Here is a 25881-nt window from a genome sequence, read left to right as displayed (position 1 = left end):
TATGCGATCTATCCCAAAATAATGTTTGCGTAAGTACTTATCAAGTGAGTCAAAAACATCCCAAAAGCCACAAAATTAAAAACTTAAATGTTTAGACTTGTATTTTGCGTACCATGTTTGCGTTTTTTGTTTAGATACCTCAAAAAAATGCACAAGCTAGTACTCGTACGAATATGAAACCCCGCGCGCTCTATCCATTACTGCTTATCTCCTTTTTTTACGCAGGTACACCAATTGGGTGTGGATGTAAGTAATGTAAGAAAATATTTTATAGTAAAGAGCAAAAGAGATGCATTTGGTAAATTCATTTAGGCGGGATTTTTTCCAATACTTTAATTGTGTTAAAAAATCGTAGATTTCGGATTTTCCTGTTCAGCACGTCAAATCGAGTCTCCTGTATTATTATTATTATTTTCTAGCACTTGATCAGTCATTCACTATGCTCAATGATATTTAAAAAAAAACAAGTTTGGAGTTTATCTGCCTGTTATCAATGAAAAAATATATTTATGACTAAAAATATAGAAGAGGTTATTTTATTACTTCATTCCAACTATAATATTTGATTCCAACCTCTGGCGCTTATTGGAAGTGTCAATAAGTAACATAATTTATGATATATATGTGCAGAAGGATAAGCTATAACAGCAATAAACATAATAATTATTGGTAATGGAAGTATTGCATTTTGACACACCCTTGAAAATGCAGGGTTCACTGGCAGAGGTAAGTTGTTAGAAGTATTAAATGATTTGTAATTGGTAAGTACAGTTAGCACATTTGAAATTCACACTGGAGATCCTGGGTGGATTCCCAGGGGGGCCAAACAAAATATGAGTGATTATTTACTTTAATATTACTTTGGACTGACCCTGAACCACAGAACTGATCACCCTGCCTTCATGTTATAAATGATGAACATAAAAATTATTTTAAAAACACTGAAACGATATGATGCGGTGCCCTATGCATCATTGGGTGCAGATAAGAGATAGAGAGAGGTTTTGATGATAGTTATTAATATATTTCACCCTCATGGATGTGAATCCTACAGGATATTTTGGTTGGTTGAAAGATATTGCTTTTTAGCAATAAGCCCGCCAACGTACTTATTTATTTTCTGTACATGAAGTTTAAATAAAAAAATATTTATTGTATAAATTCATGGGTTATGGAAATCACAATTAGAGCTTCAAACAGTGTTTCTCTTATGGTAGGGACTGACCAGAGCCATTTTGTCATAACGTAACACGTTACGATGCGAGCATTCGTATAGTCAGTGCAGCGAGCCGAGCGCTCCATCCATAGTTTCGGATGCTCGCTGATGCTCGCCGCGAGCAATGTTACAACGAAATGCTCCGGTCAGTCCCCACCATTATACATTCTGCTGGAACGTTTGAAAAGAACAGCATTTTTGATCGTTTCTTCAAGAACCTGAATATTCGGCCGTATTTCAAAATTAAAATTCACTTAGCAATTCAGTCTGCTGGAGTGCCCCAAGGTTCAGTCCTAGGGTTTCTTTTATACCGTCTCTATACTAAAGACGGAGAACATAATAAAATCATGTGGATTGTGGTCTCACTGCTTTGCTGGTTATTCTCAAACTATTTCTTTATTGTAAACCAAGAGGGGGATGATCAAATTGTTGATTCTATTAATACATGAATTAATTTGAAATAAGAATTGAAACTTGTCCAAAAAAAAAACTGAAGAAATAAACTTTTTGCTACACAAATGACAATTTACTTTAAACTCTACTCAATACAAGCAAAATCATCTCACCAGCTGTTAAACTGCTATGCGTATTTTCAGATCAGATCTTTCTCTCAAAACTGAAATTGGCAAAACAACAAGAGCATGCTCTTGTCTTCGGCTCGGTTTCCTTTAAAGGGCTCAATTTGTGCTCTTATATTTATTAAACTGTTTTAATTTATGTCACATGCTAAATATTATGAAAGATCTCAATAGCAGTAATGTCCTTCCCCAAGCTCCTTATCTTATCTGTATCCTAAAAAGCATATTCCATACTGGAGTACAGGACTGATCACCATTAATATAATTAATGATCAAACTAATTTTATGAATAACCAGGGCTTTTTTTAAACAAAAAAGGTCCTGGAACTCAATTCATATCAAGCTTTTTATTAAAAAAAAATATTTAAATATAATTGAAATATTCATTACAATACCATATTTTATAATTTTGAGGAATTATATAAATAAAGATTGTAATTACGTAAGCGCAAACATTGTTTAGTCTAATTGACTTAAAAAAAAAGCCCCGTGAATAACAATCTGCTGATCTGATGCAGTGCCTATGCGCCGCTTTAAATCAGACAGATAAAAAACACATATGTATTGTATTTACTGTATATATAATAAATAATAATAATAAAACCCTTATCCGCACCCCAATGGTGCATAGGGCACTGCGTCATATAAACGCAGTGTTATCTTGATCGTTTACACATGAAGGAAAGGTGATCAGCCCTCCGCTTCAGGTACCAGTCCAGGGTAATATTGAATAAATATGACAGTGAAAAAATCACTTATATTTATTTTACCCCCCTTGGGAATCGAACCCGGGACCTCCAGAACGGTAGCCGAGCGTGCTGACCATTACACTACGGAGGCGGACATATATATATATATATATATGTATATATATATATATATATATATATATATATATATATATATATATATATATATATATATATATATATATATATATATATATATATATATATATATATATATATATATATATATATATATATATATATTTGTGGATAGTATAATATAAGCATTATATGACTAAAATATATTTTTTACTATATATATATATATGTATATATATATATATATATATATATATATATATATATATATATATATATATATATATATATATATATATATATATATATATATATATATATATATATATATATATATATATATATATATATATTTGTGGATAGTATAATATAAGCATTATATGACTAAAATATATTTTTTACTGTGCCTTATAGATTAAAAATAAATTAAATATGTTTTTTTTAGAAGTTTTTCAATGACCATTCCCGTTTGTTTGGAGGATGGATCAATGGAGAGAAAAAAATTGATGAAAATTTCACCTATCAAACAACAGACAGTCTTAATAATGAAGTACGCTGCATTGAAAATAACCAAATTTGGGATGAAAAAGACTCTAAAGAATGGCCAGCAAAATCTGCATTTGAGAGAGCTAGTATTTTAATGAAAATGGCGTCTAATATTGAAACTTCATCGGAGCTGTTTTCTCAGATTGAATATTTTATGCGTGGAATTTTACCGAAAGACACGAAGAAAACTGTACAGCAAATTGCGGAATACTTTAGTTACTATTCCAACTTTGGAACCCTTTTCTTTAATAAAGATAAAGAAGTAAAAGGTAAGTAATTTATTGAATAGTTTAATATGTGTACATAATATATTTACAGGGAGAGTATATTTTTTTTCATTTTCTTCACTTTTGATATAATATTCACTATTCACCGATCTTATTTTTAAAGAAGTTTTTTGGGTCCAATTATATTTTAGTATAGACAGTTTCTTTATAAACGAACACATCTTGATGATCAAGACAGAATTGAATTTGTGACCGGATCCCAATTTTGAGTACATCTCGTTCACAACTGCTGATTGGCTTACTGATTTGCTGTTCACAGATCTACCCATTTATTGATTTATATACAATTTTCGAAGTGAGGGGCTATAACAAAGGTCACCAGGAAAATTAAAAGACAGTTTTTATGAGTGAAAAATTACTGTTGACCTTTTTTTTGTCTGGTTGTTGAGTATAATTATGATAGAATTTTTGACAAAATTCCCCCTTCCCTGCCGATACGATTTAGTCCAAAGTAAGATATATCATTCAATTGATCTGGTCTGATTTAATTGAACAGATCACTTAGATGATTCAGATATGGATCGTCGAAATGACCAAATCTTACCCACCTGCATTGAAAGCTATGATCTCATTTTTGCATGTCAAAGAAATTATGTTTTTAAATTATTATTTTTTTCTTTAGGTGTTTGTACAATTATTGTTAGAAATATATCGCCTCTGCTCACCCTCGCTGGTGTTGCTCAATGTTTTGCTTCCGGGAGGTGTGTAAAGTTGATAGTGGAAAAAAATATGGCTGCCTTAGTGACCCTTTTTGCAGAACTCAGTCATTCAGCAGGGTAATGTATATTAAGCACATATAATTATATATGTATATTAAGCAAATAATTATTATTATCTAATAATATTTTTGGATACAGTGCACCATAATTATAATTAGAGTGATTTATTATTATTCTTATTTCACTAAGATTTTACCTCGATGTTTATCATACATCGCTCACTTCTTTCAACAACGTCATATATCAAAATACTTGATTTTCAGATCATTTTTAAAGTTTAAGAATATAATAAAATGTATTAAAAATGAATGTCAAGCCACGTATTGAACTTTTTACTGTGCAACAGTTCTTTTTAGGTAAAACCTGAGGGTTTTTTCTCCATTTGAAAAATATTTTGTATATTTAAAAAAATAGTAAAACAATACCTTTTCTTCAAAATGCATAAACAACAGTTTCTGCCCTGTAGCGGGTAAATATTAAGTTAAAAATATGCCGCTTTTGCCGGGATATAGTACATTTTCTAGGCATTCCGAAAACATACACAACTGAAAATTGTCAATTTTTGATACATGACGTTGTTGAAAGGAGTAAGCGACATATCAGCAGTAGCTTGCTTAACATAAGCTTGTTAATTACGGATATGTTACTCTAAGTGCGCTGGCCATTGCTACTTTACCCCTTTTCCTCTTCTTAATCAATAGTACCTACTGTTCTTCTTATTCTCCTCCGTATAGGAATAATGTCTTTCCACCACCGGGTGCGGACAGGAAGCAAAGAAAGAAATAAAGAAAATTATATCAAAGGTTATTAATTGATATCTTGTAACAAAAGAACACCTATCGGGCCATAAAATGTCCCCATATTTTTCAGCAAAATAAAATACAAGATTCTCTGTAATTTGAAGTTTAAAAAAAATACACTCTAATTATTATATATAATACATATGCATATTTCTTAATGAAGAGATAATAAATAATTAAATGGATCACAATTTTTTTACAACATTAATACATATTCTTAAAAAATATATAATTTTGTTTTATTACTTATTTTGTCCTGTTTTTATTTGTCTTTAGAATTCCTTCTGCAATGATAAGAGTTTATTGCTCTTCTAAATCGATGATTTTCAGTCTTTTAAAAAAACATCGGGGACAAATTCAAATGCGTATGTTTTACATTTTCTATTTGATTGGACTATTATTATGTTGGTCAGGAATTATATATTTTCTTGTCTTTTAGCAGTTGGAACAACGATGATTGTTTACGAATCTTCAGATATAGATTCAGCTGTTGAAGTCGTCATAAATGCTGCCTGGTCACACAGAGGAATGGTATGGAATAAAAGTTTACTTATGAAAAATTAATCTGAATCTTTTTGAAAAAAGGGAATGAATATTGGGCCATATTCTCCACATAGGGAGCGAACATGAAAAAATAAGAAGTAGCTGTCAGACAATGTGATATCCATTTGATATATTTTCTATATGTATTTTTCAGCTGCCATGGGCCTTGAATAAAATATTAATTCAAGAAAGTATTTATGAAAAATTCATACAAAAACTTTCTCAAAAGGTTAAAAAATTGACATGGAATTTACCTCAAGAATATAGTCCAGATGATGATACTAAAGAAATATCTGCCAAGTTGAATAGCATATTAGAAAAGGCAAATAAGCACGGAATTAAGCATATGGAAATGCACACTGATTTCGACAGCGAAGAAAACAAAACACTCTTCAAACCTGTTGTTTTATTGGATAATGTGCCTCCATATTTTTGGAATGATTTAACTAAAGATTATCCGATACCCATTGTGAGTACACAATCCTTCAGAACAACCAAGGAAGCCTTATCACTTATGAACACCGCCAGATCCTGGGCCCTCTCGTTATGGTGTGATAATATCTCTACAGCTAATGAAGTAGCGTTGGCTTCCAATGTCCAGTGTGTTTGGATGAATTGCTTTGGGCTGACTAAGTGTGACACTGCAATTAAAATTGAAAACTATGTCCTTGGAGGTGATGAAGGTAAAATAATGAAAAATTACTCTAACAGACTGGAATTATTTTCTTATACAAATAAATAATACTTACATTATAATTTTAGGATTCTATTGCAACTTCAAAGATCCATTAACACCCAGGTAAGTACTATTATCTTTTTAATTGAGAATGATATACCTACTTTATATTATTATAATCTTAGTAAGAGTATCATTATTTGTTCATGTAATAAACAAGTTCTATTTTCATAAGCTAAATTCATAAAAAAACAGCATTTCAGTAAATGGGCCATACATTGCATCACCCGCATTGCAGTAATGTTACGTAGTGACATTTGCAATTATAATAACTACGCATATTATTTTCTTCCCTTTGCCAAGCATATTTACTGCTGCTATAGAGATTGCAAGCTACACAATGGAGAAATTATTTTCAGCGTGTGATAACATCACACCGTTACTTTTTTTTAAGCTTATTCTTACAATTAAAAAAATCATTATGATACCCTATCCTTTCAGTGTTCTTACAAAAATAAGTATAATAATTTTTATGTTTCAATTACAGTGATTTTATAATTAGTGGAAAGAAAAAAGATTCCAAAAGTTTAAATCTGGAATCCGATATAATAAAACTGACTAAACTGCAAGGAACATGGGGCACATATAAAAATGATAAGAAAGCCTTGTCGTTTTTAAAAATTGCCAACTTTTTCGAGAACAATATTGATGATTGGATAAGGTCTGTGAATAATTTTAAGAAATCATAAATACATACTACATACTTACTATGGCATTTGATTTTTTTCAAGTTGTGTGAATTATTGTTGTTTTAGTTTGATAGTTACGGAGTATAATGGAGAAAAAAAAAATGCAGAAAAGGATGTAAAAGATGCTATTGCATACCTTAAGTTTGCAGCAACCTCATGTGCGGATTTCAAAGATGAGTGCATTGTGAATGCAAATAAAACAATGTGTTTGAAAATAAGGGAACCTCTGGGAATTGTATTTGTTGATGATGAAATCAATGATTTTATATGTTTTACATATAGTGCAGTGGCAACTACATTACTCGGAAATGCCGTACTGTATAGAACTGATCATAAAATGATCTTGCAAGCGTGTAGAATTTTTTCTGATAATGGTTTACCAGTTGTTACAGTCGAAAACTGCAACTTATTGAATCAACCAAAATATGAGCTGATAAAGGGTGTATGGAAAATTGGTGTTGGAAACGAATTCTTAAAACCAATCTTCGCAAACAACTCACGTGCAAACTTGGAATATACTGTTTTTGATATGTTTGCATTAAAATTTAAACTAAGCAATGTGAAAACAATTTTGAGTACATTTGGAGAGAGTTTTGCAAACTAATTTTATCTTGTAAAGATCATGAAAAAAATACAAATGCATGTTTGAAATTAATAATTTTATATGGAAGTATATTTTTTTAATTCAATAATAAATATTTTATAAATATGTGTTTATTAAGTATAAATATGTGTTTATTTTTTTATAAATATAAAACAATAAATTTAATACAAAAAGTGTTTCAGCATTTGTCATTTTACTGGTTTGCCTGGTTAAAAACAAATGATAATTATATTTTCCCATTCTAAAAATATTTTTTGAAGGTTGTGGTTAAATAAGTACATCAACTTATGTAAAAGTATAAATGCTTAATTAACAATTCACCAATTTGTTGAATACTGGACGCTGCATTGCATGGCTATATACGTATCCATTTTCAAGATTCCACCTCTTTATAATCCAACTCTAAAGTAGCGATGTCTTCTCTTGCCTCTTGAAACTCCCCTTCCTCCATGCCCTCCCCCACATAGTGGTGGACAAAGGCCCTCTTGCTGTACATGAGATCGAACTTTCGGCGTATTCTAGCCCAAGCCACTTTCACAGCTGTACTGTTAGCCAACATGACGACAGAGCGTTGCGTCGGAGCTAAGTCACCGCCCGGTACTGTGGTTGCAGGTTGGTAATTAATGCCAATCTAAGGGGAGAATGTTATTCAATGAGTGCAGATAATGGTAACAAAATAAGGTCTACTCCTTTATCCAAGATTTAGGAGTGCACGGCTGATGGCCTTACCTTCATATAATTAACCATCAAGTTAACCTGTGCCAATCTGATGCGGTGCCCTGTATACTGTTGGGCGCAGATGGAGGCCAGAAGAAGAAATACGCATCGCCTGATAATATTAGGTAAACCAGGAATTATGCCATTATATTGAAATGGTCATATCTGAAACAGTTTGTGACCGATCTACTTTAAACCATTGAAGAATTAAGCCGAAAACTCGGATTTTCCTATTCTATTGTGCAGTTTTATTTGAACCGGATTGAGAATGTACATATGATGTGTATTTGGATGCCGCAAGAGCTATTCGCCTCTAACAAAGAAACGAACAACAAACATTTTTTCCCACAACTTGTTACATATATGCAAGGTGAACAAAACAATCGCCTTCGCAAAATCAAATACTGATTCAGACAGTAAGGCAGAATTAACATGAAAAAAGGTTCTTTTGCGCATATGATGGGATATCTGATGTATTATTCACTTCCGAGTTATTAAAACTGGGTGAAATAAGTTTTGAAGTTTATTGTCGTCAATCATACCTCACCCTTATACCAGACCTTGCTTTGTCTGATTATCATCTGATTCCGACTATAGAGTACTCCTTGAAAGATACAAAAGTAAAAAATATGGTCGATATTGAAAATGACCGAATCCAATATTTTAATTCAAAACCATTACATTTTTATTAAAGAGGTATTGAAGACAACAATATTTTTAAATAGAATTGAATGTGACATTACAAAATAATGGTTTGATTCTTGGTCCACCTAATATATTTTATAATTTTAACATTGATTGTACCTTGAATCCAGTTGGAGACCAGTCCACAAACAATATTGAGTGGTACGATTTTATTCTTGTGATTGCCGCATTAACATCTGTAGGACTGACATCTCCTCTAAAGAACATGCAACATGACATGTATTTCCCATGTTTAGGATTACAATTCACCATTTGATTATGAGGTTCGAAACACGAGTTCACCAATTGACGCGTGTTGATCTTCTCATGATATGCCTTTGAGGCGGAAATGAAGGGAGCATAAGTGACCAGAGGGAAGTGAATTCTCGGATATGGAACTAAATTTGTTTGGAATTCCGAAAGATCAACATTGAGTGCCCCTTCAAATCGTAGTGAAGCTGTAACACAAGATATGACCTGAAAAATAATTTTTAAAAGATCAGTAAACTTTTGTAGACAGTGTAAAGGGCATATGTGCTATTTTTAGAACTTATGACTAATTTATATTTTTTCAATCAATAAAATAATTTTAACTTATTAGTTCTTTTTATACTTTACTTGGTAGCCATATGTACCATATATGTATAAAGGACTAACTAACCAACCAACCATCATACTGCTTCTACGCAGGGATAGGCAGAGAGTAGAATGCCATACCAATCTCTCTTTGCAAACAATCCTCGTTTCTTCCACATTCACGTGTCTCCTCATACATATCTGCCGTTTTTTCCGACTCCTGACCTGGACACTTTCAACTATTTTAAATACTTGATCATGCCAAGTTTCTGCTCGGTCTTCTACGAGTATTTCCTATATTTACCTCATCAAATTTCTTTTACTGTTCTTTCTTTACTCATTCGATTCACACGCCCAAGCCATCTCAACACACCTTCCTTTATTTCATCGATAATAATTATCCCGTGTATAAACACGGGACTTGATATTTACTATTCAGCCCCGTTTTCTCCCAAAAATTCTGTATGAGACAGCTGGCTGCGCCACAAATCTCTCAGCCAGTTTGACAGAATAGAAAGATGTGGGGAAAATATTTCTTTAAATAAAATTACTGTTTCAAGTAAAAATAAAGCTGTTATTTTCCAGTTCATGTTATAGTAAAACTAAATTATAAATTTTATATTTATTTAGTTACATCCCATTTAAATGCTCTGAATTATGACAGGCCAATTGTTAGTAGCCCCTACTATTGTAAATTTGTTTTACGACTCCTACTATTGATCTTCTTGTTGGTGTTATTACTCCTGATATGGGTGGCATTGATATTTACCTGAGCAATCATTCTGTTGAGGTTAGTATAAGTGGGCCGAGGTACATCCAAATTTCTGGCACAAATATTATAGCACGCTTCATTGTCCATCAAGAAACAAATATCTTCATATTCAATAGAACCATGAGATGTCAATATAGCATTATAAGGTTCAACTATAATAGGCGATATTCGTGGAGAGGGATATATGGAGAAGTCCAGTTTGCTTACTTTTCCATAATCTCGGCATAATCTATCCAGTAATAATGTTGTAAACCCTGAACCGGTGCCACCACCAAACGCTCTGCAAAATTTTGTAGTGCTAATAAAATAGTTATCCAGCGAGATCTAGCCTTCAAATGATAAAAAATATTTAGGCGATGGGCGCTGGTGACATTCTTTTTAAAACATAGAAATATTTTTAGCCATTGTAAGTTAAAAAATAAGTACAAAATAAAAACATTTCATCCATTAAGGACTTGATACATATATAAATATATATATATATCTTCTCCGTCTTAATCCTCTTGATCCTCTTAATCCTCTTAATCTCCTTGCAGAAGCAATGACTCTTCTCCAGTTATCCCTTGACTGCGCTGCACGTAGCGCTCCAACCACTGAGGTGCCTGCTGCTGCCTTAATTTGATCGGTCCATCGTGTGGGGGATCTTCCTCTCCCTCTCTTTCCCTCCAGGCTACCGACAACTAGTCGTTCCAGGCTATCCTCGTTGCCACGCGCAACGTGTCCAAAGAACTGGAGAATCCGTCGGGTACAGATATTGGCCAGAGACAAGCCATCCAAGCGTAGTTCCTGGCGAATGGACTCATTGGTGCGTCTAATCTATATATATATATATATATATATATATATATATATATATATATATATATATATATATATATATGTTTATATATATATATACTTGCCACATCCAATAGTGCAAAGGACACTGCATCGTATTGATGCATTGTTATTTTGATCATTAATTATATGAAGGCAATGTGATCAGTCCTGCACTTCAGGTACCAATCCAGGGTGATATTAAATAAACATTAGAGTGAAAAATTATTTTTATTTATTTATTTTTATCCCTCTGGGGACCAAACCTGGGACCTCTGGCATAAAAGTCAAATGCGGCCCCATAAAAAGCCAAAAAATGGAATAAAAATCTTTCGACTCCCTCACTATAACATTTTTAACATTATTAATCTTATAAGAAATAAGGATTCTACTTATACGGGTCTTATTTTTTGGACAGATTGCAACCCCTTATACCTCATCGTTACCCTCAGTCAGCTCTATCAATTGTTCATTGATTATGGTGAAATTGAGGGTTAATAATAAAAAATACTTGAGTTTTGGATTTTTTCTTTAATAAAAAATAACAATTTTAACTTCAGTATTCAGAAAATAAAAATATCGGATCAAATATTGAACAAAACAATGTTGTTTGACTAGTCAATAAATTCTAAAGGTTCTTCCGTCATTACTATACCCTTTTCCCAAAGGTCACTTGCAATCTGAATTTTGTCAGTGTCATTTTTACAATCTAAATGCTCCACCGAAACATATTGAGGGTATGCGGTAATAAGTGTTTCGATTCCTGGAGCAATATCTTCGTCGATTTCTAAGTACTGGGGCTCATTGCCTTGGTATTCCTTGGAATTTTCTACATAATGATATATACGAATTACTCCATCTTCCGCAACCATTCTTAAAATATTTGCTCTGAGTAATCTGATTTTCGTATCAAGCTGGATTTCCACACGATCCTTAACAATGCCACCTTTAGTCATTTTATCCGCATCTCCGTAAACTGTGAGCTGTTTTTCATCCTCGGAGAGTACGGGCGGAAGGGCATTGTGCATGAAATTTTTTGCGATTTGATCGACAGCATCGTCACAAGTGAGATGTGTGGCAAGTTTGGTGAAGAGTGTCTTCAAATGATCCATAATTTCTTCTCTCCTTGGAGTTTTGGAATCTGAGTGAACCAGTCCCAAGTTATTACCGATATCTAAAGGAAGTCCCTTTCTGAATTCCACGTCATCTCTAATGGCAGCTTCGAGAGTTTGAGGTAGGAGTTTTTCAAACAGGTCCCCCCACGTGTGCTTCTGGTAGCAGCTAAGCGTGATGTGTAGGGAATGTTCTTCCTTAACAGTCACTCCTTGGTGAATAAATCCTCTGGGGAAGTATAGTAAATCTCCGGCTTCCAGGGTGACCTCCATGATCGGTTTGCCAATTTCCGATTGGCCAAAATTTTTAGAAGATACCCTCGGTAAAACATCATCCGGCCCCAAAGGTGCGTAGATCCTCCATAGTTTTTTTCCTTCAATTTGAAGAATGAAAGCTTCGATGTCGTCATAGTGAGGAGCGAATCCTTGACTTCCGGGAGGGGTGAGATAGGAGTTGGCTCCGACGAAGCAGTTGAAATATTCTTGGAGAGTGGCGTTCAAGAGGTGTAGGCGCGGAATGAAGGTCTGAGGATTCAACATTCGAACGCTGCAGCCGTTCAAGTAGAAATCCCAGACCACGTGCGGTAGAGCTCTTCCAATCGGGTTGTGTGTCTCGCGTTTTTCATTGTCGTAAGAAGTAATGTCGATGTTCTTGGTAAAGTATATATTTTCTGTTCGTAATATTTCATCGATGATGGGGGTGGAGATTATATTTTTATAATAGTTAGCTTGTTTTCGGCTGATATGCAAAGGTTTCTTTTCCCACGTTTCTTTAAAAAATGTTTCATTGTCGTAAGGAGATATCAGCCAATCGAAAAGGTTTCTTCCTTGTAATGCACTATCAGTAATAGCTGCGTCGGAATCATCCGAGTCGGGACTATCGAGTGGTAGGATTTCTTCAATGGACATTCTTTTAGCGCCTTTGTTTCCCTTTTCGGAAGATTGAATAGTCAGTTTTCTTTTCTTTGTCGGTGATTTAAGTTTTGCTTTGGTTACTTTACCGCTAGCTAGTGGAATTTTATCTGCTCTAGATGAATTTCCATTTTCGTAAGTTGCTTTAATCGTATTTTTTTCTTTCTTTTCAAGTTTGCCTTTAAAGTCCGTAGATATATTTTTTCCGTTCTTTGTTTTTTTGTCTTTTTGAATCGGCACTATAATACTATCCACCACCATTTTTGCCGTGGATTTCAATATCTTTTTACGTTCTTTCGATAAGCGACGCCTGATTTTGTTTTTCAACTTTACTTTATCCGACTTTGTGGAATTCGGAGCGGACGTTTTATAAATGGAAAATGCGGAAGAGACCTCGGTATCGGCAACCATGTTTTTTACTTTTTATAATATACGGAAAAGAAATTTTAAAAGATATCTTGTTTAAAATATGTTTTTTTACACAACTGACATCCGGCACACTAAACTTCAACTTAACCTCAATTCTGATGCTGGTCACTCACGACGAGGAAAATAGTAGATTTTGTTACATTTTCTCTGGTTTTGTAACGTTCAAGTACGAAATTTGGAAAGACGAAAGATTTCACTGCCAACCTGGCGATATGACGCGAAATCGAATACCTACAGCGCCATCATTAGTATATAAATCTTTGTATATAAGCTTCGTTCGAGTCTGGCCGGGCGGCCGTTATGAATTCATTGCACAAACTAATTTATATAATTCATTGTAAACAATAAATGACAAGCCGGGTGATCTCGTGTTGAAAATAACTATTATATATTGGAAATGTGAGTACTTCATTATTGGTAAGGCGTTTCCTCTCATTCCGCCGTTTGCTAAACAGCTGTCAAACAAATTACGCAAGAAATTTGTCTCGACTGCTGCTCAAATAAGCGCTAATTAGAAGAAATATGTATTCTATAACCTCCGGAATGACCCCATCAACAGCATTGCAGGTAATCAACTGTTTTTGTTGTTGTTTTTCATGCCTGAAAAACTGTGCAATCTTCTTTGTGTGAAATGTCATTTTGACAGTCCGTTGACAGCGAGTCTGTTTTTATTATTGTTTTTATGTTATATTTTAGGTAAAGTACGGACAACCGGCATAGTTACAAGCACATTTATTGTCATATAATGTTATTTATTGCACTATATGCATATAAAATAAGATTCAACAAACACAAAAGATGTCATTCAAAAAATAGCTACAGCACGTGGCGTATAGATTTTGAAATGGTTTTCCAGTTTTACTTATACAGTTACAAATGTCAATTTACTAGTGGGTGCAATGCTTGCCCATGTTTTGTTCACAAAGAAATAGGTATGGATGATAATTAATAAATAATATTGGATATATGATGTAAGAAGACCAGCCCGACGAAGCTTGCAATCGCAAAACCGGACTGGACTCTTTTGCTGACAAATTTCCAGCCCCCATCTGTGCTCCACGAGTAGTTTTATGATGAGGTTGGAACTCTTCATATCAACCCCTCCGAGAAGCCTGCCACTGTATACCTTATAAGACCATCTTAGTGTATACCGGTGTCTGATATCCTCATCATCGGAGATCGCTCAGTGGGTCGTAATGCTAGCAATTATTTTTCAAACATAAAAACTAATTCTGTAACTTTGTTACCTTTTCAGACTCTTGCAACTATTGGCAAATGACTTGTCGCGGCAGAAGGGTTCCATTTCCCCCATTGTGTTGGCGCTTTGGACAGTTTCATTTCCTAGCGCTGGATCAGAATATATAAACTACAGAGGACGATTCGGCATTGTTTTATTTGGATGTGTAGCCAGTAATTACTGTTTTAGTGTTTGCAGATATGTATAGGCAGATAGATGATATAACCATGAAACGTGTGTTATTGCACAATTTTCTTGGGAGTTATTCATCGTGACTAATATATATGTATACTCTCCCCCCTGAAAATAAACATATTATGCTCTTAAATATGTTTTTATTTTGTTCATTAATGACCGAGATCCTTGAAAAGTATCATCCTATCCCGCTCTCTGTGATCTTACAACATTGACCTTAATTTTTTACAGAAATGCAATCTAAAGTAACTAACTGACCATCACGCCGCTTCCGCAGGGATAGGCAGAGAGAATAGAACACCACACCACGCTACTCTTGTCTTTGTACACATTCTTCTTTACGCATCCCCTCACACATCCTCCTCCCAACCCTTCTCCGCACCCCAAAGGTGCATAGGGCACTGCATTATATAGAAGCAGTGTTATCTTGATCGTTAAATACACGAAGGAAAGGTGATCAGCCTTTCGCTTCAGGTACCAGTCCAGGGTCATATTAAATATATATTTGACTGAAAAATCAATAATATTTATTGCGACCCTCTTGGGAATCAAACCCGGGACCTCCAGCATGGTAGCCTAGAGCGCTAACCGCTACACTATGGAGGCGGACCTCATACATACCCGCCGATTATTCGGATTCCTGAATTGACCACTTTCAATTATTTTAAATACTTGATCATGCCAAGTTTTGCCCGGTCATCCTCTGCTCATGTTCCCAACAAGATTCGCCTCATAAATTTCTTTTACAATCCTTTCTTCGCTCGTTCGTTTAGATCTTTTATAACTAACTAACTAACCATCACGCCGCTTCAGGCAGAGAGAATAGAACGCCACGTCTTTGCAAACATTCTTCGCCTCTTCCACGTTCATGCATCTCCTCATACATACCCGCCGATTACTACGACTCCTAACCTGACCACTTTCAAGTATTTGGCATACCTGATCGTGCCATGTTTTTCTTGGTCTTTCTCGGCATAAATTTGTTTTACCGTTCTTTCCTCACTCATTCGTTCCACATGTCCAAACCATCTCAACGCACCTTTCTTAATTTTATTGATAATGGTTATCTCCGCTTTGCATTCCTTCCTTATTTCACTATTCGAACATCTATCATACATCGTTTTGTCGCACATTCTTCTGAGAGATTGCATTTCGACTGCACTCAGTCTACTTTCATCCTTCTTTTGCCAACTCCATGTTTTACTTCCATACATTAGAGTTGGAACCAGGACTCCGTTGTGCACTGCCAGTTTAGCTTCCGCTGATAGGCTTTTATTTGCCATAACTGATATTATTAGAGGGTATTTCTTTTTCATCGAGAATTTTAATGACTTCCTTTAATCTGACTCTATCGAATGCTTTAGTAAGACCTACAAAGCAGAGGTAAGCTGTCTTATTGAACTCTATTGCTTTTTTAACTAATTTGTCTAACAACAAATGTGTTGAACTTATTTACGTCCGAGTTCACTCGGTTTCTCAGCGTCACATATTTAGCATATTCTTCTGGTGACGGTGAGCTTCTGTATTTCAGATGGCTTTTCTTCGGCGAGTTCCTTGACTTCATCAGTAAACCATTTTATCAATAATGATTATCTCAGCCTTGCATTCTTTCCTTCTTTCACCATTCGAACATCTATCATACATCTTTTTGCCTCACATACAAATAAAACTAACTAACTAACTAACCATCACGCCGCTTCCCCGCAGGGGTAGGCAGAGAGAATCGAACGCCACACCACTCTGTCTTTGCAAACATTCTTTGCCTCTTCTACATTCATGCATCTCCTCATACATACCCGACGATTATTACGACTCTTGACCCGGCCGCTTTCAAGTATTTGACATACCTGATTGTGCCAAGTTTTCCTCGGTCGTCCTCTGCTTCTTTTTCCAACTACATTCGCTCCATAAATTTGTTTAACCGTTCTTTCTTCACTCATACGCTCCACATGTCCAAACCATCTCAACACACCTTTCTTAATTAATAATGTAATAAATAATAAATAATATATATATAAATAATAAATAATGTATGTAAAAATAAAAATAATAGATCAACCTGGCTGATCGGTGATAATATGCGTGAATAGCCTATAAATAAAAAAAAGACATTCATAATAACAGCAATGGGGGCGCGAGATAGAGACAGGCATGAATATAGAAAGAGGTAGAAAGACATTCGCCGGAGCTAGCGGTTGAGTTCGGCTTCGTCCACAGAACCAAAGATCAATTAACGAACATCTATTTACTTATATTTCTTCTTTTTTTATGGCTATTCACCCTTCTAGCCAATGCGAGTTATTTTTTATTTATATATTATTATTTTACACTTTTTACAATTTAAAAAAGATAAATGTTTGAGTTTTTATTATTTACAAAAAAAAACTTCAATTTCATACTATTTCTGTGAGCCTGAGCGGCTCATTATTAGAAAGTGGTATGAAATTGTGGTAAAGTGGTTCGAACCGAAAAACTTTGATTAAAAAATCCGAGACACTAGCCACGGGACCACAACCCGATACGATTTGAATTATTTGTTTTTTTTTTTATTATCTTATTATGTTTTTTGTGAAGTTTATCTGTATGTATTTATATATTGAGCCTTCCTACATGTACTATTGTAACCCACAAATGTATAATTTATATTTTTTATTTTTTAAATGTTTTTCATGATATCTTTAATGATTCTTCTCCACGCGTGCTTTCAATCGTCTTCTGTCCCCTGCATCAATCACCCTTCTCCAGAATCAGAATGTCAATTTGTCACTGACTCACAAAGCCGGCAATTCGCCGCGCCGCACATAGGGGCAAGATGACTCGAAAACAACAAAAGCGCGATCGTGCGGAACAGCTTTTGAAGATAGTTCTGAACGATGCAATCGCCGCAGAATTGAAAATCTAGGGAACTCCACTCTACTTTCACAACTAGGTCATGCAACGACAATGAATCTGAAAGCTTCTGGACAGCCAGTTGCATCCAAATTATTAGCAGAAATAAAAATTATTACAAACAAGTTTGGGAGGTTAATAAGGTTGAGAGGTTAGTGGAAAACGGAATGCTAATGCTGGAGAGGTCTGAAAGGAAGCCGTCATTAAACGGGCACCCAATGAAATAAGATCTAGGTCTCCAATTAATGCCCTGCAAGTGCAGGCCTCTGACGCCCCCTCGGAATTATTAACTATCATTTTTTTAAATCAGAATATTATATTTTTTAGTCGAAAATTTTAAGATAAATTTACATGTCAAGTATTGTCTTCTCAATCCAATTCCATTTTCCACTAACATCTCAATCTCATCGACCTCCCCTAACAAACAAAATTAATTGAAAATCATTTGTAAATGTGTATGAAATATATAAAATAACTAACTAAACAAACCAACTTAATAATGAAGCTAACCCCAATTACAGGAAAACAAACGATTTCAATTCAAATCGTATCGGGTTGTGGTCCCGTGGCTAGTGTCTCGGATTTTTTAATCAAAGTTTTTCGGTTCGAACCACTTTACCACAATTTCATACCACTTTCTAATAATGAGCCGCTCAGGCTCACAGAAATAGTATGAAATTGAAGTTTTTTTTTGTAAATAATAAAAACTCAAACATTTATCTTTTTTAAATTGTAAAAAGTGTAAAATAATAATATATAAATAAAAAATAACTCGCATTGGCTAGAAGGGTGAATAGCCATAAAAAAAGAAGAAATATAAGTAAATAGATGTTCGTTAATTGATCTTTGGTTCTGTGGACGAAGCCGAACTCAACCGCTAGCTCCGGCGAATGTCTTTCTACCTCTTTCTATATTCATGCCTGTCTCTATCTCGCGCCCCCATTGCTGTTATTATGAATGTCTTTTTTTTATTTATAGGCTATTCACGCATATTATCACCGATCAGCCAGGTTGATCTATTATTTTTATTTTTACATACATTATTTATTATTTATATATATATTATTTATTATTTATTACATTATTAATTAAGAAAGGTGTGTTGAGATGGTTTGGACATGTGGAGCGTATGAGTGAAGAAAGAACGGTTAAACAAATTTATGGAGCGAATGTAGTTGGAAAAAGAAGCAGAGGACGACCGAGGAAAACTTGGCACAATCAGGTATGTCAAATACTTGAAAGCGGCCGGGTCAAGAGTCGTAATAATCGTCGGGTATGTATGAGGAGATGCATGAATGTAGAAGAGGCAAAGAATGTTTGCAAAGACAGAGTGGTGTGGCGTTCGATTCTCTCTGCCTACCCCTGCGGGGAAGCGGCGTGATGGTTAGTTAGTTAGTTAGTTTTATTTGTATGTGAGGCAAAAAGATGTATGATAGATGTTCGAATGGTGAAAGAAGGAAAGAATGCAAGGCTGAGATAATCATTATTGATAAAATGGTTTACTGATGAAGTCAAGGAACTCGCCGAAGAAAAGCCATCTGAAATACAGAAGCTCACCGTCACCAGAAGAATATGCTAAATATGTGACGCTGAGAAACCGAGTGAACTCGGACGTAAATAAGTTCAACACATTTGTTGTTAGACAAATTAGTTAAAAAAGCAATAGAGTTCAATAAGACAGCTTACCTCTGCTTTGTAGGTCTTACTAAAGCATTCGATAGAGTCAGATTAAAGGAAGTCATTAAAATTCTCGATGAAAAAGAAATACCCTCTAATAATATCAGTTATGGCAAATAAAAGCCTATCAGCGGAAGCTAAACTGGCAGTGCACAACGGAGTCCTGGTTCCAACTCTAATGTATGGAAGTAAAACATGGAGTTGGCAAAAGAAGGATGAAAGTAGACTGAGTGCAGTCGAAATGCAATCTCTCAGAAGAATGTGCGACAAAACGATGTATGATAGATGTTCGAATAGTGAAATAAGGAAGGAATGCAAAGCGGAGATAACCATTATCAATAAAATTAAGAAAGGTGCGTTGAGATGGTTTGGACATGTGGAACGAATGAGTGAGGAAAGAACGGTAAAACAAATTTATGCCGAGAAAGACCAAGAAAAACATGGCACGATCAGGTATGCCAAATACTTGAAAGTGGTCAGGTTAGGAGTCGTAGTAATCGGCGGGTATGTATGAGGAGATGCATGAACGTGGAAGAGGCGAAGAATGTTTGCAAAGACGTGGCGTTCTATTCTCTCTGCCTGAAGCGGCGTGATGGTTAGTTAGTTAGTTATAAAAGATCTAAACGAACGAGCGAAGAAAGGATTGTAAAAGAAATTTATGAGGCGAATCTTGTTGGGAACATGAGCAGAGGATGACCGGGCAAAACTTGGCATGATCAAGTATTTAAAATAATTGAAAGTGGTCAATTCAGGAATCCGAATAATCGGCGGGTATGTATGAGGTCCGCCTCCATAGTGTAGCGGTTAGCGCTCTAGGCTACCATGCTGGAGGTCCCGGGTTTGATTCCCAAGAGGGTCGCAATAAATATTATTGATTTTTCAGTCAAATATATATTTAATATGACCCTGGACTGGTACCTGAAGCGAAAGGCTGATCACCTTTCCTTCGTGTATTTAACGATCAAGATAACACTGCTTCTATATAATGCAGTGCCCTATGCACCTTTGGGGTGCGGAGAAGGGTTGGGAGGAGGATGTGTGAGGGGATGCGTAAAGAAGAATGTGTACAAAGACAAGAGTAGCGTGGTGTGGTGTTCTATTCTCTCTGCCTATCCCTGCGGAAGCGGCGTGATGGTCAGTTAGTTACTTTAGATTGCATTTCTGTAAAAAATTAAGGTCAATGTTGTAAGATCACAGAGAGCGGGATAGGATGATACTTTTCAAGGATCTCGGTCATTAATGAACAAAATAAAAACATATTTAAGAGCATAATATGTTTATTTTCAGGGGGGAGAGTATACATATATATTAGTCACGATGAATAACTCCCAAGAAAATTGTGCAATAACACACGTTTCATGGTTATATCATCTATCTGCCTATACATATCTGCAAACACTAAAACAGTAATTACTGGCTACACATCCAAATAAAACAATGCCGAATCGTCCTCTGTAGTTTATATATTCTGATCCAGCGCTAGGAAATGAAACTGTCCAAAGCGCCAACACAATGGGGGAAATGGAACCCTTCTGCCGCGACAAGTCATTTGCCAATAGTTGCAAGAGTCTGAAAAGGTAACAAAGTTACAGAATTAGTTTTTATGTTTGAAAAATAATTGCTAGCATTACGACCCACTGAGCGATCTCCGATGATGAGGATATCAGACACCGGTATACACTAAGATGGTCTTATAAGGTATACAGTGGCAGGCTTCTCGGAGGGGTTGATATGAAGAGTTCCAACCTCATCATAAAACTACTCGTGGAGCACAGATGGGGGCTGGAAATTTGTCAGCAAAAGAGTCCAGTCCGGTTTTGCGATTGCAAGCTTCGTCGGGCTGGTCTTCTTACATCATATATCCAATATTATTTATTAATTATCATCCATACCTATTTCTTTGTGAACAAAACATGGGCAAGCATTGCACCCACTAGTAAATTGACATTTGTAACTGTATAAGTAAAACTGGAAAACCATTTCAAAATCTATACGCCACGTGCTGTAGCTATTTTTTGAATGACATCTTTTGTGTTTGTTGAATCTTATTTTATATGCATATAGTGCAATAAATAACATTATATGACAATAAATGTGCTTGTAACTATGCCGGTTGTCCGTACTTTACCTAAAATATAACATAAAAACAATAATAAAAACAGACTCGCTGTCAACGGACTGTCAAAATGACATTTCACACAAAGAAGATTGCACAGTTTTTCAGGCATGAAAAACAACAACAAAAACAGTTGATTACCTGCAATGCTGTTGATGGGGTCATTCCGGAGGTTATAGAATACATATTTCTTCTAATTAGCGCTTATTTGAGCAGCAGTCGAGACAAATTTCTTGCGTAATTTGTTTGACAGCTGTTTAGCAAACGGCGGAATGAGAGGAAACGCCTTACCAATAATGAAGTACTCACATTTCCAATATATAATAGTTATTTTCAACACGAGATCACCCGGCTTGTCATTTATTGTTTACAATGAATTATATAAATTAGTTTGTGCAATGAATTCATAACGGCCGCCCGGCCAGACTCGAACGAAGCTTATATACAAAGATTTATATACTAATGATGGCGCTGTAGGTATTCGATTTCGCGTCATATCGCCAGGTTGGCAGTGAAATCTTTCGTCTTTCCAAATTTCGTACTTGAACGTTACAAAACCAGAGAAAATGTAACAAAATCTACTATTTTCCTCGTCGTGAGTGACCAGCATGAAACGTCAGAAAACACGCTACCGTAGGGTGCGTTTACAAATATTGTTCGGGTGATGACCCGACTCATTTTTTTGTTTATGGCTTTTCACCGTTTACGAGTATCCAACCAGTGTCTGGTTTTTCCATATTATATTCAAGTTAGGGGAGGTTTTTTTGTAATTTTGATCATGTTAAAAAATTATAAACAATTCATCACTTCTTTAAACAATATTTTATTCTATTAACGCTCTGCGTCCTTGAAAAAGAGGCTTGTGCTTGTTGAATATTAGTTTTTTTAACTAGTATTTTATTTATATAATACACCCTTACTCAATAGATTTGAAGAATTTTATAGTGCTTTGTAAAAAAGTTTGTCAAGGGAGGTAAGTTAGTAGTAAGTGAACCCGAAAACGCTTGTTATCCTCTTTAGGAGTTTTGAACGCATGAATTCCATACAAAATCATATTTCATATCTTTTGCATTTCCAAATTGTCATTTAATTGTTCCTTTTTGTGTTACATCAATCATTAATTCATTTGTATAATTTGTGAGTTGGCTTCTTCTTGCATAACGCGCAACTAATGTCATGAATGACAATTTTGACAAAATTTGCAGCGTGGTAAAATGCCCATTTGTTAATTATTTTTTATTTTTAAAAGGGAATTTTTTGTATTTTTATTCATTACAAAAATACTCATTATTAGAAATAGGTATCCAATTGTAATAGAGTGGGTTCGAACCGAGAAACTCTGACTCAAGAGTCCGCGACACTAACCACGGGACCACAGCCCGACACGTCCAATTTGACATGTCCATAATTTAAGCGCGCTAAAAAAATGTTAAAAACATCGTTAAAAATTAAGATATAGTAACATCATCATAAATCGTATTCTATTCGTCTATTTTCGTAAAGAGACCTGTCTTGTGCACATTATATATGGGTGATGAATAAGAGGAAAGGAAATCAGTAAATCATATAACGTAGTGTATCTCAGGATGTTACTGTGATCATTATAATACTGACCTGAATATGATGAACCCTTGCAGAGCAGAGCAATCATCAGCTTGTTTTCTTATTCGGTCTAGTACCAAATCAACCATCTCTCCCCCGATAGAATAACACCCTCTTGCAAAATTGCTTGCTGCATCTTCTTTGCCAGTAATCAACTGGTCTGGATGAAAAAGGTGCCTGTATGTTCCAGTTCGAATTTCATCTTCCATAATCATAAAAAAACTAGTTACATATTGAATATTATATAAGGGAATATATAGGCATATGGGAATATAAAAACATTAGAAGGTTTTACATAACAGTATTTCTTGATATTTAACAATTTGGAAAACAAAGATTTTCAGAAGAACAGTTTAGAACTCTGTATTTAGGTCATAGTAAACTTCTTCTAACCCTTACTGCAATGGTGGAAAGGGTACTGCTTCGTATTGAAATCTTAAATGAACTAAAATTAAATCATATTATTTTTTGACATCTCAACTTATTATTAGTGTGGTTGTCAATCATGGGTTGAATTGGTGAATGTTACATCTGTATAAAGTGATCACTTAAACCAACCAATGAGGCTTGTCAGCCCCGTAAATGCCTAGACTTCCAAATTCTTCTTTATCTATGTTGAGATGTCGAAAAATAACTCCTATAATTGGAGATAATCCAGATTTGTGAACAAGTATTTGGACATACTCAAAATTCTGCAAAAATAAATCACTTTTATTTATTTTGACTCCCCTGGGAAAAAAACAGGACCTCCAGAACAGTGGCCAAATGTCCTAACCACTACACCATGGAGGCTAATACCTATGTAAAATATTTGCATGATATAAGACTTTTTCAGGCAGAACATACTACATATATGCTAATTTAAGATTTTTTGTGACAATATATAAAAGCAATTATTGTAAATGCATATTTTATTTAAAAAAAATTAAGTTTCGCTAACAGCATCGCAAAGTTGTGAAAAATTACTTACCTTCTCCTTATATAAGTACATACTTCTTACGACGCTTACAATGCTTTATAAAAATTGTTTTCAAATCACCATATGCAATTCTGCTAGGGAACTGTTAGTATACTTACATATATATTCCCATTGACAATATGATTAATATAACAAAATACATATATTCTCTACTAATATTTTAATATTCTTTACCTATTGGAGTCGGTTCTAAATCAACCATGACCAATCGAGGAGTGCATGTTCCTGCATTAGAAATGCTGAAGAAGGCTTCAGCAGAATCATCATCGTAACACAACTCGTAGTGGATACGCCCATTTGGACTGATTCCATGTTCCAAACAATAAAGCTCCCAGCACGCATTTGCTATTTGGACTCCAGCTTGTCCAACATGGATTTGTATAACTTCTCTCTTAAAACATAAAAAGTAAGTGGAATTTGGGACCTCACACACACCTAGTGGTCGATCACGGTTGATAAATAAAGTGTCGCTACATAGTGCAGATAAATTTGACATTATTTCTGGATTTATATTTCTAACGGCTTTGGCATTCTGAAACCGCTGCCATGATAGCTAAACATGGTGACCATTGTAGATGCTGATATTGCTAAATCAGTAGGTTGTAGTAAATCAAAATAATTTAATAATAATTAATGTCAAACTCACATTTCCAGGCATTTAAAACAATTTTGGTCCTAATTAATCATTACGAACATCCAATTTTACCTAAATCATGGTTCACTTATAATTTTGAAAGAATTGCCGAATTAATTATTAAAAAAAACATATATTAATATATATCTTATTACTAAGACATTTTGCTGTATTGATAAGTCAAAAATTTAACAAAACAATTGAAATTATTTAAAAACTTGTAATAACGTGAAGTAGGTACTTTTTTTATTGCTCCATAATTTGTAGATCCATTACACTGTCTCATCTGTTAATAAATATATGTTGAAATAAAATTATTCAAAATAAAAAGTATCATCCTGAGGGTAAGGAAAGCAAGATTTAAAAAAAATATATCAGCTACATACTTCTTTAGTGTTTTTTGGAAATTTTCTAATAGCGAATGGTGTAAGGGAAGGGGGAATTTTCAAGCAAATCTAATTTTTGTTTTCTCTGTTAGTTTTTTCTCTGTCTGCTGTAACGCTAGGCTATCTGCATTCTAACCACACTCCTGGATATATGTACATAAGTATAGAAAATCATTTACCCGTTACTTGAATCACATTCTCTGATGAATTCCTTGGATCTTCTAGATTCAAGAAACAACGAACACCAAGTACATATATTAAAGATTTTACAACATAAAAGGAGAAAAATAAAAACTCTGAATTTTATTTAAAATCTGTATTGCACAATATGTTATAAAATAGATTGGTATATAAAAATATATGATAAATCTATGAATGTGATATTAAAAATGAGTAAATACAAATTTAATAAATATCTCATCCATCAATAAATAATATTATTAAAAAAAGAAAAGTATATATCTTAAAATTTTGAGTTTTCCATTCTATGCACAATACTTCCAGCTGAATTTTGCTGTGAGATTTAATGTCCAACTGATGAGTGTACAATGCAGTCTACCTGACGAATCTCTTATGTAGAGACTAAAATAGATGGAATTAACA

General features: G+C 34.5%; 3 protein-coding genes and 2 long non-coding RNA genes across 6 annotated transcripts; 2 read left to right on the top strand and 3 right to left on the bottom strand.

Annotated features, from left to right (window-relative positions):
• The first annotated feature begins 280 nt into the window (after positions 1-280).
• Positions 281-7721, top strand: LOC148306070 (uncharacterized). Of its 2 annotated transcripts, none has more exons than XM_088265644.1 (9): positions 281-726; positions 3067-3436; positions 4077-4230; positions 5250-5338; positions 5413-5504; positions 5671-6199; positions 6279-6315; positions 6740-6913; positions 7008-7721. In XM_088265644.1, exons 1-9 carry the CDS (start codon positions 673-675, stop codon positions 7543-7545), a joined length of 2037 nt encoding a protein of 678 aa, XP_088121770.1. In that variant the 5' UTR covers positions 281-672; the 3' UTR covers positions 7546-7721. The 2 variants fall into 2 exon arrangements, with proteins under 2 accessions (XP_088121770.1, XP_088121771.1); XM_088265645.1 differs by having other exon boundaries at positions 443-726; positions 5416-5504.
• LOC148306066 (tubulin alpha-1 chain-like) lies at positions 7586-25079 on the bottom strand. The gene is made up of 6 exons (XM_088265648.1): positions 24905-25079; positions 24433-24649; positions 23292-23481; positions 10292-10574; positions 9067-9423; positions 7586-8176 (listed from the first exon to the last, which is right to left on the bottom strand). Exons 1-6 carry the CDS (start codon positions 24914-24916, stop codon positions 7919-7921), a joined length of 1317 nt encoding a protein of 438 aa, XP_088121774.1. The 5' UTR covers positions 24917-25079; the 3' UTR covers positions 7586-7918.
• Positions 11627-13662, bottom strand: NO66 (Bifunctional lysine-specific demethylase and histidyl-hydroxylase NO66). The gene has a single exon (XM_088265646.1). It carries the CDS (start codon positions 13543-13545, stop codon positions 11725-11727), a length of 1821 nt encoding a protein of 606 aa, XP_088121772.1. The 5' UTR covers positions 13546-13662; the 3' UTR covers positions 11627-11724.
• LOC148306068 (uncharacterized) lies at positions 13664-15128 on the top strand. The gene is made up of 2 exons (XR_015838053.1): positions 13664-14130; positions 14260-15128. It is a non-coding gene; the product is annotated as an uncharacterized LOC148306068 (long non-coding RNA).
• Positions 20821-22123, bottom strand: LOC148306067 (uncharacterized). Its single transcript, XR_015838054.1, has 2 exons — positions 21819-22123; positions 20821-21689 (listed from the first exon to the last, which is right to left on the bottom strand). It is a non-coding gene; the product is annotated as an uncharacterized LOC148306067 (long non-coding RNA).
• Positions 25080-25881: the final 802 nt, after the last annotated feature.

The sequence above is a fragment of the Brachycentrus maculatus genome, unplaced genomic scaffold, assembly GCF_059751285.1.
Source record: "Brachycentrus maculatus isolate JH-2025_06_01 unplaced genomic scaffold, ASM5975128v1 h1tg000255l, whole genome shotgun sequence".
NCBI lineage: Eukaryota > Metazoa > Arthropoda > Insecta > Trichoptera > Brachycentridae > Brachycentrus > Brachycentrus maculatus.
This window is presented reverse-complemented; position numbering and strand designations above follow the sequence as displayed.